At 40.2% G+C, this 14,589-nt stretch overlaps 1 protein-coding gene across 2 annotated transcripts in view; it reads right to left on the minus strand.

Annotated features, from left to right (window-relative positions):
* The window catches only part of LOC311052854 (copine-9-like), a gene marked incomplete at both ends in the record, with an annotated part of 132,331 nt that overhangs the window by 93,357 nt on the left and 24,385 nt on the right, over positions 1-14,589 (minus strand). For both annotated transcript variants that reach the window (XM_084068085.1, XM_084068084.1), the window contains 3 exons: positions 1,382-1,421; positions 4,209-4,312; positions 10,013-10,059. In XM_084068085.1, the coding sequence (XP_083924211.1) occupies positions 1,382-1,421; positions 4,209-4,312; positions 10,013-10,059 (191 nt within the window). The remainder of the gene's footprint in view (positions 1-1,381; positions 1,422-4,208; positions 4,313-10,012; positions 10,060-14,589) is intronic.

Consider the following 14,589-nt stretch of genomic DNA (forward strand, 5'->3'; position numbering starts at 1 on the left):
TGCCACTCTTGTCACAGTCTGCCAGTCTGCCATTATTCTCGAAACCGCTAATTGCTGCTTGCAGCTATATTTTAGCTTGTAATTAAAGTAAATTAAAGATGAGTGTCATTTTTTTTTTCATTTACTGCTTTCTATAGTTTTGGCAATTTTCGTGATATTTTTTACAGTGGGCGGGGGCATTCTGTCCGGTGGCTAAATATGCCTTTTTTACTCAATAAAAAAAGTTCCTGTGGTCTTTGATGGCCAGATGTGAGTTATTGGGGGCTAGAAGAGCTACTGTAAATAATAATAAAGAAAACACCGGGTTATTGTGTAAAAAAAGACATATTTAGTCACCGGACAGAATGCCCCCGCCCACTGTAAAAAAAGATCGCAAAAATTGCTAAAACTATAGAAAGCAGTAAATTAAAAAAAATGTACACTCATATTTTATTTACTTTAATTACAATCTAAAATATAAGCCTTGGTTGTAAAAAACTAAAGTTGTCCTTTAATGGATTAAGTTGCAATGAAGTCATGGATTGCTGCTTTAACTCAGTCATAAATGAGTGTAGATAATGCTACTACCTTCTGCTCTCCCACATGATGTGACCAGCATGGCGATAAAAGAGAAAACACCATCAGCAAATCAAGGTCATAACGTAGAGCAGTGGTTCTCAAACATTTTAATTTCAAGGACCTCCATAACTCTGAGAGTATACAACCAAAGGGACCCATAAGGGCCCCTTTGGTTCCATTTACTCTCAGAGTTACAGACCTGTAAGGGTCCATTTACAAGCCTTGAAGCCTCAAGGAACCGTGAGGGTCCCTGGACCCCACTTAAAGATCCACTGACAGGCATCTTATTCATGCCAACTCGAGGCGATTGCTAACCGTCGCTGTCAGGCAAAAATCTTGTCCAAAACTGGTAAAAATAAAAAATAAAAATAACCACTGTTCAAATGCATCCAATGTAGATATTATTTTATTCACAAGCTCCTAGTTAATACTTTTCATTGATTTAATATTTATAAAACCCATAGACAGTCACTTCCAAACTGGTGTCCCTAATTTGGGTATGTCATAATAGGCAGAAATGTTCGATTATGTCCAAACATTTTCAAAAATAGTGACAATAGGTGATCTATAAGCTCATAATGCGTAGCGATGCAATTGGTTGTTAGCTTGTAGATAGGCTATTTTCACTACATGACATTATCAAACAACAAAGTTATGGGTTGTTAACTTATAGATCGGTTATTTTCACTACGTGACATTCTCATACAACAAAGTTTAATTAGGGAATTAATTTATAATAAAAAATGATTAAACACAGAGATACAAGGTTTCTGCCTGACAGCAACGATGTACTCATCTGCTCATTACTGAAGTTCATGCTTACGTGTTTGGACATGTTACAGCTTCTGGAGTCTACATTGTACCTGTAAAGAGAACATATTGGATTGTTATGAAAGACCGTTACATGGTAAGATCCAACGGTAACCCTTTTTAGACAACCAGAAAAGCAAAGATTTGAGATAGAAATGTTCGCTTTAAAAATATATATATTCAAAGATTTGCACACATTTTCATGATTTTTCAAAAAATGCTATTTTTGAATAGCCAAAGAAATCTTAAAGTGACACGGATGCGTTCCCGGTCTTAATGGATTGAGTTAAGGTACAGTAAAGTTTATTTATAAAGCGTCATTCAAAACAAGTGTTACAACAGTAGTTCTCACACGTTTTTGTGCCAAGGACCACCAAATTGATCTACTGTATACATTTGGCCACGGACCCCCATCTGAAAAGGTTTTGTGCCAGGGACCTGACACCTGGCGTAGCGGTCCAGGCACCTTAGCTCCAAAGTAGCCTGACAGCATGTTGCGGGTTCGAGTCCCGATCCCGACGGCCTTTGCTGCGTGTCACTCCCCATCTCTCTCCCCATTTCCTCTCAGACTACTATCCTATCATAAAGCCATAAAAGTAAAAAAAATAAAAAAAATTATAGCAGATGTGAGTTTGTATATCTGATATTTGTGAATAGGCAACAAATACATGGATAATGGGGTTAAAATGTTTGTGATGCTGTATTAACACATTTTTGCTGGCGACCCCCCTGGGGGTCCTCGGACACCACATTGAGAACCAATACTCTACAAAGAATAAAATAAAATTAAAATAAAAAACTATGAAAAAAGTAACAGTAAGATAAGAGGTGTAAGATAACAGGTGTAAGTGTCAGGCGTGCAAATCCTGGGGGGGGCGGGGGGACAGATTGGATCCCCCCCAAGTCATTTAGAATAATAAAAAGTAAATGTTAAAATAATTATTTTTTTGATAATAAATCAGTAAAATCAGGCAAAAATATGAATTAAATAACATGACCCTAACCTAACCCTAACTTAACCTAATTTCAAGGTGGTTAGGTTAGGGTGATGGTTAGGTTACGGTTCGTGCGCGTGCACGCTTCGCGCACGGCCGACCCACCCAGCCTCAAGCCAGATTTTCACCCCTGGTAAGTGTAAGAAGATCATTCGGGAGAGACATGGAGTAGAGCCGCTGCTCCCTCACTCCTTTGATTTCATTTTCAGCTCGCGGTGTCTATCGGATGACTGTAGTTGATTCAGAACTCAAGTCTTTACCTAATACCGAGAAAGTAAATCATATCACTCCAGTTCTTAGATCCTTACACTGGCTCCCTGTCTGTCAAATAATTGATTTAAAAATACTGCCGTTTGTAAAGCATTGAACAGGGCCAAAATACAGTACATTTCTGATGTTGTTCTCTATCATGAACCATCCAGACTTCTGCAGTCAACTGGGACAGGTCTGCCTTCTGAACCCAGAATCAGAACTAAAAGGTGGAGAAGCGGCGTTCAGTATTTGTTTTTACCACATATTTGGAACAACCTTGCAGAAAAACGCAGGTCTGCTAATGCTCTGTCCTTATCGCAAACATGCATAATCGAGTTTTGTAGTGTTATTCTGTGTATGGAAAAAATCTGCCTTGTTTGCGTTTGTTTGAACTAAAAGAGTCCAGTGATGGAAGAAGTACTCACATGTTTTAAGTAAAAATATCAATACCACAATGTAGAAATACTCTGTTACAAGTAAAAGTCTGGGGTTCAAACTTTACTTGAGTAAGAGTATACTGAAAGTACCAAAAATAAAAGTATACTCATTATGTAGAAGTGTAGAAATGTCAGAGTCCTTGAGCAAGACGCTGAACCCCTAATTGCTCCCGATGAGCAGGTTGGTGTCTTGCATGGTTTCCTCCGCCATCGGTGTATGAATGTTTGTGTGAATGGGTGAATGTAATGCACAATCTATGTAAAGTGCTTTGGATAAAAGCGCTATATAAATGCACCATTTACCATTGATGTCCCCACTCTGATAAACACTTGGAATTATTGGAGTTGAGGCATTACATTTAGTTTGACTCAGTTCCACAGAAATATTGTGAAAATAGCAGATCACAATAGGAAATCTACAAGCTCAATATTTTCTGCCTATTTTCAAATGATTTGCCTCTTTCTTATATTATTTGACAATTAGGCCAATGTTTGACCAGTTTTTATTTTAGGTCTTAAAAGTCCTTAAATTGTCCCTTCACTGTCATCTTGGGACCCCCCCTCCCCCTTAAAATAAATACCTCCCTTTGGGTCTCGACCCACGGGTTGAGAACCACTGATTTAATGAGTGGTGTGGTGGTCCGGTTGACAATGATTTAATCAGTGGTCCAGTGGTCCGGTTGACAGTGATTTAATGGGAACGCCACCACTTGACTTGAAATTGGCCTTTCTCTCAACTCGCTCTGTGATTGGATGGACAGCTCGACACCTAATCTCAGTGGTGATTGGCTTGTCCAATCAGTGGAGAGGAAATGGTTTCTGACTGAATTAATATGCCGTTAAATGTGTGAGCAGGTAGTGGTGAGCAGTACTTGAAATAGAATTTGTACAGTACTTGTACTTGAACTAATGGGCCGCTATGCGCTAGCTATTGACAATTGACAGTATTGCTCATTATGTTGAAGTGGCTTCCAAAATGAAATTATCACTGTCTGTAGTGCTGAACTCTCACGTGCTTTAAACTTGTGTTGTAGGCTTCTAAAGCCCTGCAGTTACGGGCTTGTGTTTGTTATCAAGCGATGTAATGTCAGGCTTTAATGGGATATCATTTAGTACAGAGATTACAACAACAACAAAAACAGGCAGGGTTACTTACACATCAAACCTCAGGTTTTGTTTCTCTTCAAAGTAGAAGTCCAGGAAGAACTTTCGTACAAAGTCGGGGTTCAGAGTGTTGTCAATCACCTCTGTCCTGCCAAACTGTCACCACACAGATAAAAACGGTCACCAAACAGATACACTAAACAGATACAAACTGTGGCCACACAGATACAAACTGTGGCCACACAGATACAAACTGTCACTGAACAGATACAAATAAAACTGTCATACACAAATTACTGTGATTGATGAAGATGATAAAGAACAAAACTTTGTATGTCCAAAACCCACACAGATGCAAAGTGTGACCAATACCCGACAGTGACAAAACAAGTACTGTTCCTGAAGAAACAGCATGGACACACTGTGATGCCATGTTGACGTCCAACTATGGTGTTCCACAAGGCTCCCCATTGACTTCAGTATCAAATAAAAACTTTTAAAAGTTAAATATTTCAAAAAGTATGTGATGTTAAAGTTTGAATGTATCTTCTAGGAGAATTTATGGACAAGCTGGGCCGATCAAAGAAAGGAGAATATGGTGAAGATATATTAAATACGGTACTGTAATACTAAATAGTGGAAAAAAACATGAGTTGTCGCACTCCTAGAGCGAAACCGCTGACAACAACAACAACAAATTAAAGTTTTCTCTGAAACACAGATCTCTCCCATGACAAAAAATCCATTTCACGTCCTGGTATATATATATACACGAAACAAGTCTACAGTATGTGCTAAATATACATGTCCCCGGGGACATGACGTAGATTCCAAGCAAACCCCAAAATGCCCTCCCGTCCCAGCCCCCACGGCCCACCCTCCTCGCTATATCTCCTCCACAATCAGACCAGTAATCCCCCTCGGTGGAACGTTCCATCTCTGTCCCCGACAACATGGTGTAATGAGCTATTGATCCCCGGCACTGCCTTCCAAACAGCCTCAATACCCCAGCTCATGTCCTTTAGTCCCACCTCCACCCACCATCCTATCCATTATACCAAGCCAGTTTATTGGACCTCTGCAACCTACCTGGCACTATCGACCCGTCAGAGAAATCCTGTGATAGTCCCTCTCTGCGATTCTATTTTACGGCTGATAATCGATCGATGGGGGACTGATTGGTTAATAGGTGCTGATGCATTGCAGGTGAACGGTGGCAGATTGTTTAGTTACCCAGGGAAATGTGTCTAATAACTGTAGGGGAGTTAAAGGAATACTTCAATCCCAAAAATGAAAGATTCCTATCAATTGCTGACCCTGTGAAGCCCTTCACAAAAAACAAACATTCATGGAGAATGTTTGTTTTTGTCACATTTCCTCACAGTGAATCAAGAATCCAAAGAGAATAAACATGATTTTGATAGTTTGCAGTTTTGCTGATGTTGATCCTGGCCCCTATTTAAAATATATATATATTCTTCATTCACCATGAAGAAATGCGACACACACACACACACACACACACACACACACACACACACACACACACACACACACACACACACACACACACACACACACACACACACACACACACACACACACACACACACACACACACACACACACACACACACACACACACTCCCTTAATCAAGGATTTATAGGGTGAGTAATTGATAAAAGAAGAAATCATATATTAGTATTCCTTTTAATCTGAATGGCTTCCTGGCCCATGGCAAGGTAATTGATAGAAGAAGGTACAGTCAGCACAGGCCAGTACCATTAACGCGCATGGGAGGCAAAATTGGAACCGGAAGTTCGGTGAACCGGCTAGCCCAGCTTATGAACAAACAGTATTTCTGAACGAGTGCGTCCTTTGTCAGTTAATCGGTTCAGAAATATAAAAGAAGAAATATCACAGGTTGTTTTATAATCATTTATTTTTCGATGTGCACACTCTATAATGTATAGTTGTATAGTTTATAGCGTCTTCTTTAATTTTCCTGGGCCGAGTATTTTACAAAGGTTGCAGTCACAGAAATAGTGTTTGTTCATAAGCTGGTCCACCTGGCCCTCATTGACTCCAATCATGTATTCCACCGAACTCTCGGCTGCAGTTTGCCTCCCAGTGTCCCAGTGCAACGAACCTACCGGCTGGAATTGCTGGATAGCGAAAATGACGTAGATGACCGTACCTTCTTTTTAATTACCTTGGCCCCTGGCCCTTGCTGCCAGGGAGCCAATCAGAGGCAGGTTTGCCCAGAGCTCCAGAGCGCCTAGAGCTCCAGTGCGCCTAGAGCTCCAGTGCGTCTAGACTTTAGAGCTCCAGTTGCCTAATGAGCAGTCTCATTAGGCAACTCACCACAGCTGAGAAGAGGGAGGAGGAACTGACGGACCGCAGCTGTGGTTCATTCCCAGCCCTGCATAAAAGTCCTCTCTCAGCTCGACAGTGAGTGAAATAAGGAAGACCAGAGACACAGGCAGAAATCTGTGCCATCCCTGTTTAGTCAGAGACTCTATTTCAGTCAGGAACTCACATCAAAGTAGATTTAACCATTATTGCAACACATGGAATACAGTTAAACTTGGCATAATGGCTCCGCTCTTTAACCCTTCCATTGTGTTAGGGTCATTTTTGACCCGTTTTCAAGTTCAAATAGGTAAAAAGTACCCTTTTGGGAAAAAATGTACCCTTAACACACCACTATGTGTCACTATTTTTAATAATATTGTTTTTTTTTTTAAGTTAAAAAAACTAAAACAAGGATTTTTATAAAATAATACAAAATAAATGAAAATCATGCATGTCCTTTTTGTAACAGAATTTTTTACTAGGTAGATATTTGTATAGAAAGGTCTAACCAGGGACTGGGGTCGCAAATTAGCCTCGGCTATAAAGCCCATGTACAATGCAACGTTGTTTCATGTTTTATAACTTGATTCATTGTTTTTTGTATTGTCCCTGTCAAGTAAACATATACATAAAAAATAAAAAAGTGTATGCAGGTTTCTAACACAATGCAAGGGTTAAGATGTTCCCTAAATTTTGCCAAGCAGCATGCAAAGAAAATCAGGGAACGCTATATGCATTTAATCAGAATAACTTGAGTCGTGCAAACTTTGAATGCAAACTTGAATGCATTTTAACATTAAAGCCATAGTACATTGAATTCAGTTTAGAGCCATGCAAACATTAAATTCCAGTTTACTTAAGAGCCATGCACACATGAATTTCAGTTCAACATTCAGTTTAAACGCTTGAGTAATGCAAGACTCTGAACTAAAAGGTGGAAGCTGGGGTGGTGGAGGCAAGTTTTGCCAGCAGCAGCAGAAGCGTGTGGCAGCAATTGAAAAGCAGAGATCCAGTGTAGGAGGAAGCCATATGTAAACGGACAGCCTTGTTGAGGGAATGAGGTGTGATTGGTGTGTGGGAAAGCGTGGCTGATTGAAAGCAATCAGCAGACTGACAGATGATTACAGCTGAGCGTATGTGACCTCCGTGCCCTGCATGAACTAACGCAATGCTTCATTTTTCTCCTCTCCTCCTCTGTAGAATCAGAAGTTCAAGCTCTCAGTGACTGGGAATTCTAACCAGCTAGCTGCCTGCCCACTACCCTGCCAACGAACAACACCCACCACCTGCCCTGATCCCTTCACCACACTCTACACCTAACCCATTTCCTTCCCTTTAAATAAACATGCCTACAGGCTTCATTCACCTCTTTGCCTTCTTTGCCTGGGACAGGACTGATTGTACTGCTGACCTACCCAACCCTCTATCTATCCATCTATCTATCTAGTACCATACTTAAAATGACATTGATGTGAATTTTTCTTGCCATAACTTTCAGTGTTTCGTTTTTTTTCACTGTCAATCCCCCCACCCAAATATGAAGGCATGATGTGCTAACGAGGCATTATGTCAAAGCCAACAAAGGATTTGTCGGGGTTTGCTCTCAAGTGCAATTATGAACTCACAATTTTGCTGTGTGCGTGTGTATGCTAGCATGGGCCCGCAGTGGGATGTTTGCTCTGCTGATTATGGTTCAAGTTCATGGTGTGTTTTTGATTAGGTCCTGTCATGTTAGGATGAGGGCGCGTGAGGCGTCTAGACGCCAGCGGATCGGCACTATCAAAGGCCCGGCGACACACATCAGCGCCAGTGGATAAATAACTGGAAAAAAAAAAACATCTCGTCAGAGGCAAATTGGCAAGGGAGACAGGGTTTTGAAGGTTGTGTGTGTGTGTGTGTGTGTGTGTGTGTGTGTGTGTGTGTGTGTGTGTGTGTGTGTGTGTGTGTGTGTGTGTGTGTCGTGTGTGTGTGAGAGAAAGAGAGAGGGGAAAAAATGGTGAGAGAGAGAGAGAGAGATTGAAAGAGTGAGAGAGTAGAGGCGATGAATGGTGAATTGAATGCCAAATCACCTGCTACATAATATGTGACGAGGCGAGGCCGACAAAGTACATTTCTCTTGGAGTCCTTGGTCTTTTCTTTGGCAGGTCTGGTATAGGCTACTCTTCCATTTTAATTTGTGTACACACTGTGCTTTCCTCTGTCCTCGATGTCATGGGCCACAAACAGCCCATCTACAAGCTTACAGATCGGCTGCTTTCGGCCTTGGGGAGTTCAAACCTCTCTAACAAATTGAAGTGGGGACATTCCGTTTTCATCAAAGCATTATGCAGCAAGAACAACTCCGCCCGCTGGATTTCAACTACATTTTCAGCCAAACATTTGTTTTTTCAGAAAAGAAAGAAAAAGAAGCCCTAGGGTGCATATGTACAGTACTTGTAACTATGTTCCGATAGTAATGCAATATACTTCTACTATTATTCTGTTGTGTTCTGTTATGTCCCAAAGTTGTAGATGGAACTGAATATGTAACACACACAGTGTCTCTAATCTTTCAACGTATCACCGAAAGTTAGTGATGATATGTTTTTGTAAAGAGTTTAAATAAAAAAGGTAAAAAAAGACAAATGCTTTTGTTCTGTAACAAGGGGTCTCCCTATCTCTCAAGCACTTTTCTTTAGTAAAAAGACAAACATAAATCAGCTAAATTTCAATTATATTTTTCAGGTCAAGCCCAATTTAATCCAATCAGTAGAGTAGAGAGAACCCCCAAAGATATTTTATCAGCTTCAAAGTTTGCGTCCCAGTTCCAAATGTGTCCACACATTTTTTTTTATCGTTTAATCACTTCCAATTTCACTTGTTTATCCTATGTCCTGGATGAGTTCTCTCTCCTGATTGGATACAGTTGGTACCCCAACCTGAAAATGTATTTTATGTTTACTAAAGAGCTGGAGAGACAGATCACATGCATACATAAGTTAAGTGATATTTCCATGTATATTAAATACTTCTGAATTTAGCCTATCCATACCATTAGAAGCAGTGAAGCAGCTGTTTTCTTGAACTGACAACATTTCATCACATCAAAACCACAAACTGAACTTTGCAGCTTTGAAATACATTTAAGTCACTCAGCAGGGCTACAAGCTGCATGCCAAGCTTGTCTTTTCTGTACCTTCAGGTGGCTAAAAAGAGAGAAAAAATATGACAATTCCTCCCAGAAGGAGAAATATTCATCCCCTTTGTGCATTAAACATGACAGAGATGTGGGACTTTTCCAATGCCAATTATATCTACGTTTCTACGGAACAATTAGCATTTAACTTCTAGCATTCTCTGTGGGAAAAAAAATCTTAAAATAAACACGCCTTATTTGAACTTGCTGAAAGATGAGAAATACAAACAAACAAACAAAAAACAACTACAATGAGTTTGGGTAGATATGCAGTCAGACACGGTCATTACAGGGGAATCAGACAAACTAGGTCAGTTTACAGTACCTCTCTCCACTCCTTGGTTCCAATCGCCTGCAAATACAACACGACCACTGGAGGGGTGGAGGGGGGTCATAAGAAAGACAAGGGGAGAGGAAAGAAAAGAGAAGAACTTTAGAAGAAAGTATATAATTAAAGCTCTGAGACAGACAGTCAGCGTGGTAATGAATTGTCCCAGACGATGGCGCATTCTTACAGCTGACAGGTACAAAACTAACTAAATCAATGGGATCCACGTCCAGTTTGATTACAGCTGAGGCAGAGTCAATAAGCTATTAACGCCACTATTAGACCACCATTGTTAACCTGAAGTGCTTTATTAACCCATTTAGACCTGAGGCCGATTCTAAAAACGCCTTCTAAATCCTATTTTCTGTTTTCTGAAAAACTTCAAATGTTTATTAAAAAATGTCAAAAAACGTTGATATATACTGTACATAGCAAGAAGAACCCCAAAAGGGGTTCCCGTCCTGAAAGGTATAGTTACAAATAGGGGTTCCCGCCCAAAATGGGTTAAATGGCATGCTGGGGATGATAACAGTAAATTCAGTGCCGTGGTGAAAAGTAAATAATTACTTATAAGTACCGTACTTAAGTATAATTTTGGAATACTCAACTTTTTCTTTAGTTGGGTATTCCCATTTTTTCCATTTTTGTTTTTCATAGCATTTAACAGTTTAACAGTTTAACATAACAGTTTAAGTGAAAATAGCAGATCTACAAGCCATCAGCTTCTGTCTGCTTTCTGCCTGCCTGCCTGCCTGCCTGCCTGCCTGCCTGCCTGCCTGCCTGCCTGTCTGTCTGTCTGTCTGTCTGCCTGCCTGCCTGTCCAACTTGCGGACATTAGCTCTAATGAACTTTAGATGATCTGTACCAGTGGACAATTAAAAACGCATTTCCCCACATAACGAGCAATTAACAGGAGGCAGATGAGGGCAGGCGGTAGGGCACCGTGGCCTCTCACCACGGCAACAAGTCACAAGCGATGATGTCATCAACGTCAAATCCGGACCCTTACTGGTCCATTTGTAACCTTAAATTATAGTCCATCGCACCTATATCTCAATCTATCTGTCTCTTTCTCCCTCTGCTATACAGTATATATAATTTATATAGCCAACAAAACCTCATGTGCTCATATGTCAATACTGTAGACATGTTTATTGTAGAAGTTGATGGATGAATGATCAGAACTAAGTGCAACACTTTGCACCCCACCCCTGTCTGATGAACGTCGCTGTCAACGGTCTGATAGAGTGACAGTGTCCCACAACAATTTCTCATTTGACCAATCGAACCCCATCAATTCCTCCGGCCTCGCGTTTCAACCTTGCATCTGATCGTCGCATCGTTATGTTAGAGGAGCTAAGACGCAGGGAAGAGACACAAGTGAGGGATGTGAGGATCAATGAAAGAAACATTGGAACAGCTTGTTCAAACAGAGTTCAATGGGTATACAGGTACAGTATAGTAGTAATTTATTTAAAAAAAAATCAGGTTTTGAAGAGATCATTATCTTTTGGGTCAAAAGGGTCACGATCACAATCAAAGTAGGGATGGGACGATTGTGGATTCTGGTGGTATGATTATAGTGAGAGAATTAATCATTGTTTCACAATTATTACGCATACATTTATTCCACAAATCTATGGATGTACAAAATCACATGGACATTTTTTTAAATAATTATTTCTTGTATTTTCCCTACAAAATGTCTTTGTTGGCTTTTTTAGTAATACAGTAGCCAAATAATGTAGTATTCAAATAAAACATACAAAATAATAAATCAAAATAAACAAAAACTATATCTCTTTGGAAGTAAAAAACATCTACATTCTTAAAACATCCATATAGGCTACAGGACAGTACCTCTGTCTGCAAGGCTTTTCAACAACTACAAAATAGTTCATTCCTGAAAGTATAAAAATGTCGTAACTTTCAGTGCCCCCCCTCCCTGTATACATTTATAGTTTCCTGTATAGGTTCCTAAAATAATAGGCTAATAGTAAAGTACTTGTCAACATGCATGTTTATTTGTGCATAGCATGTATGTGCGTGCATGTATAAAGTACCCTCTCACCCACCACCCCCTAAAAATAGGGCTCCCCCAAAAGAGTATAACAGCAGTTCAGTCAGATAACTCACGAAAGATTGAGACCAATAACAGCGTGAGAACATTTTATTTATAAATTCGACATCTGCTCGGTTGTCAATCCTTAATAAATGGATTGATGACAGTCCTCCAAGTGTCCTCCTATGGTTTGAAAAAGTGTTACGCTTAATGCCCTTGGAGAGACTCATTATGTTCTGCGGGGTACCTTGGCTGAATTTGTAGAAGCATGGCTGCCATTAGCGCCATACAGTATATAGGGGATGAGTGGTCAAATGTCTTGTGTATTGGAGTGACGGAGGATGCCAGTTAGTTGTCATACTAATTGGGAGGCAAGGGAGGGATAAAAATGGCTGAGCTGTATATGGGAGAGATGCTGTTGGCAGCAATATTGTGATTATCCTACTGTATTTGGTGTGAAGAAGTATCATAGGATTTGTCTTTTTTTGTTCTTATGTCTTTATTGTATTGTTATGTTGGGTTGGGTTATGTTGTGCCCTATGTCTTGTCATGCTTGTGGTGTATTGTCTACCTTTTTGTTTAATAACAATATTGAAACATAACATGTAAATACAAGTGTGAATATTATTTTTGATCTCGGCGTTAAGGCTCTGCTATACATTACTCCCTGCTCAGCACATAAGCAGACAACCATTTAAGAGCAGGCCGATATACATCTATAACAAACCCCCCCCTCCAGGGGAAAACAGAATCCTTAGGGAAAGCAGAGCCTACTGGTGGTGCTGGGGTGGTGGTGGGAGCAAACAAAGCACATACAACATCAGTGGCAGCACTGACAGCAAGAGGAAGTGCAATGAATCAGGTGAGCTTAAGTAGACCGCCAATTTGGTCAGCTGCTTGACACGTCACAGTACATCGCCCACATAGCGCTGCACATGTGTATAAAGCTCCTCTCGAGTGTATCTGCCTGAACTAGCTCGCAGGCTATGCATCATAAGTGACTGCGTCCATCCATAGCAGAAGTGACACACACCACACAAAGCAAAATACATCTATTCCCACTTTTTTAAATATTCACTTTAAAGGGATAGTATGTAACTTTACCATGTGTTTAAATAATGAGACAATACATACATTTTCTACACATCATTTCCCTACATACCAGCAGTCATCAGCCACTATAGTGTGGTGATGTTTACATGCAGAAACACATTGCCCTCTCACTGTATTTGTATTTGTATTAGTATTTGTTTTGGTAGCCCAAAAACAACCCTGTCTATCAAAACAAACAGTGAAAACACCAACATGTGTTTCTGCAGGTAAACACCACCACACCACTCCAGTGGCAGTCAGATGCCTGCTGGTATAGAGGGAAATTATTGGTAAACATTGTGTTTATAGTGTTTTTATATAAACACAGGGTAAAGATGCATTCTATGCCTTTAACCATAACCATATACTGTACTCACAGGTTTACCAACACATTTCTTGATGACTACAAAATGACTACTTTCACATCTTGATGAATGTTTGCTCTTGCTGCGATCGATTGACAATTCTAAACCTAAAACATTGAGAAAGGAGAATTGCCATTTGTTAACACAAAGGTTGAGGTTTTCACCTTGACTCAAGTATGTTTTAGTTTCAGCAACTCCAGCAAGAATCATCATTCGATAAAGAAAGAGTGTGATACACATGGAATTGAAACTTCAACTAAATCATACAATATATTAACCACTTGAGACCAGAATATTTCACACTCCTTGACATTCCCAAAATACATGCATTTTTGAGGACAAGATATACTGTACAGTATGGTCACCGCAGGGAAATTTGTTCTGCATGGCATCAAATTTATTGCTACCTACTGTATAAGGCCTCTTTATTTGCTACCTCAAGGCTTCTCTGGGGGTTCTCGATAACTTCATGTCATATCTTTGGTTCTCCTGTAAAATCCTTAATTTAACTTTAACTCTAAGAGTGTAAAAATGGGTTCCATTTGTATACAATCTCTGAGTTACAAATGGCTAAATGAACAGTTAGGACTTTAGTATCCTTTCAAACTTTATTCTTTCCTTGATTGCCTGTCCCTTTCGCTGCTCAGCAAACCACTCTTAAAAGCATCAGTACTTTTCTGGGTCATCTAATCTCAATCTGTTCTTTCTCATGCACTGTTTTTTCTCTGCCTCATCAACTCTGCTTTTACATCAGTGTGACCCTCTGTCGTGTCATGCTTTTAACGCAGTCACAGTCAATTTCTTCCTCCATAGCTTTTGTTGTTGTCATTACTCAAACATGACTTGGGAAATAAAGAGTAAGTAAGTAGCCTTGCCAAGACATGTGGCCCATAGGTCAGGAGCCTATCTCCTGTTTCTGTAGTGTGAGGCGGCTTGATGTAGGCTACAAGTACATCCCCCAGCCATGATGTACAAGTACACCACCTGTCGACATGATGCTAGTATGTCGCAGGGACTTACCCCCAGCCTAACCCTTGATGCTGAGAGCCAAGCAG

This window comes from Gymnoscopelus microlampas, assembly GCF_963454915.1.
Source record: "Gymnoscopelus microlampas genome assembly, chromosome: 10".
In the NCBI taxonomy this organism is placed as follows: domain Eukaryota; kingdom Metazoa; phylum Chordata; class Actinopteri; order Myctophiformes; family Myctophidae; genus Gymnoscopelus; species Gymnoscopelus microlampas.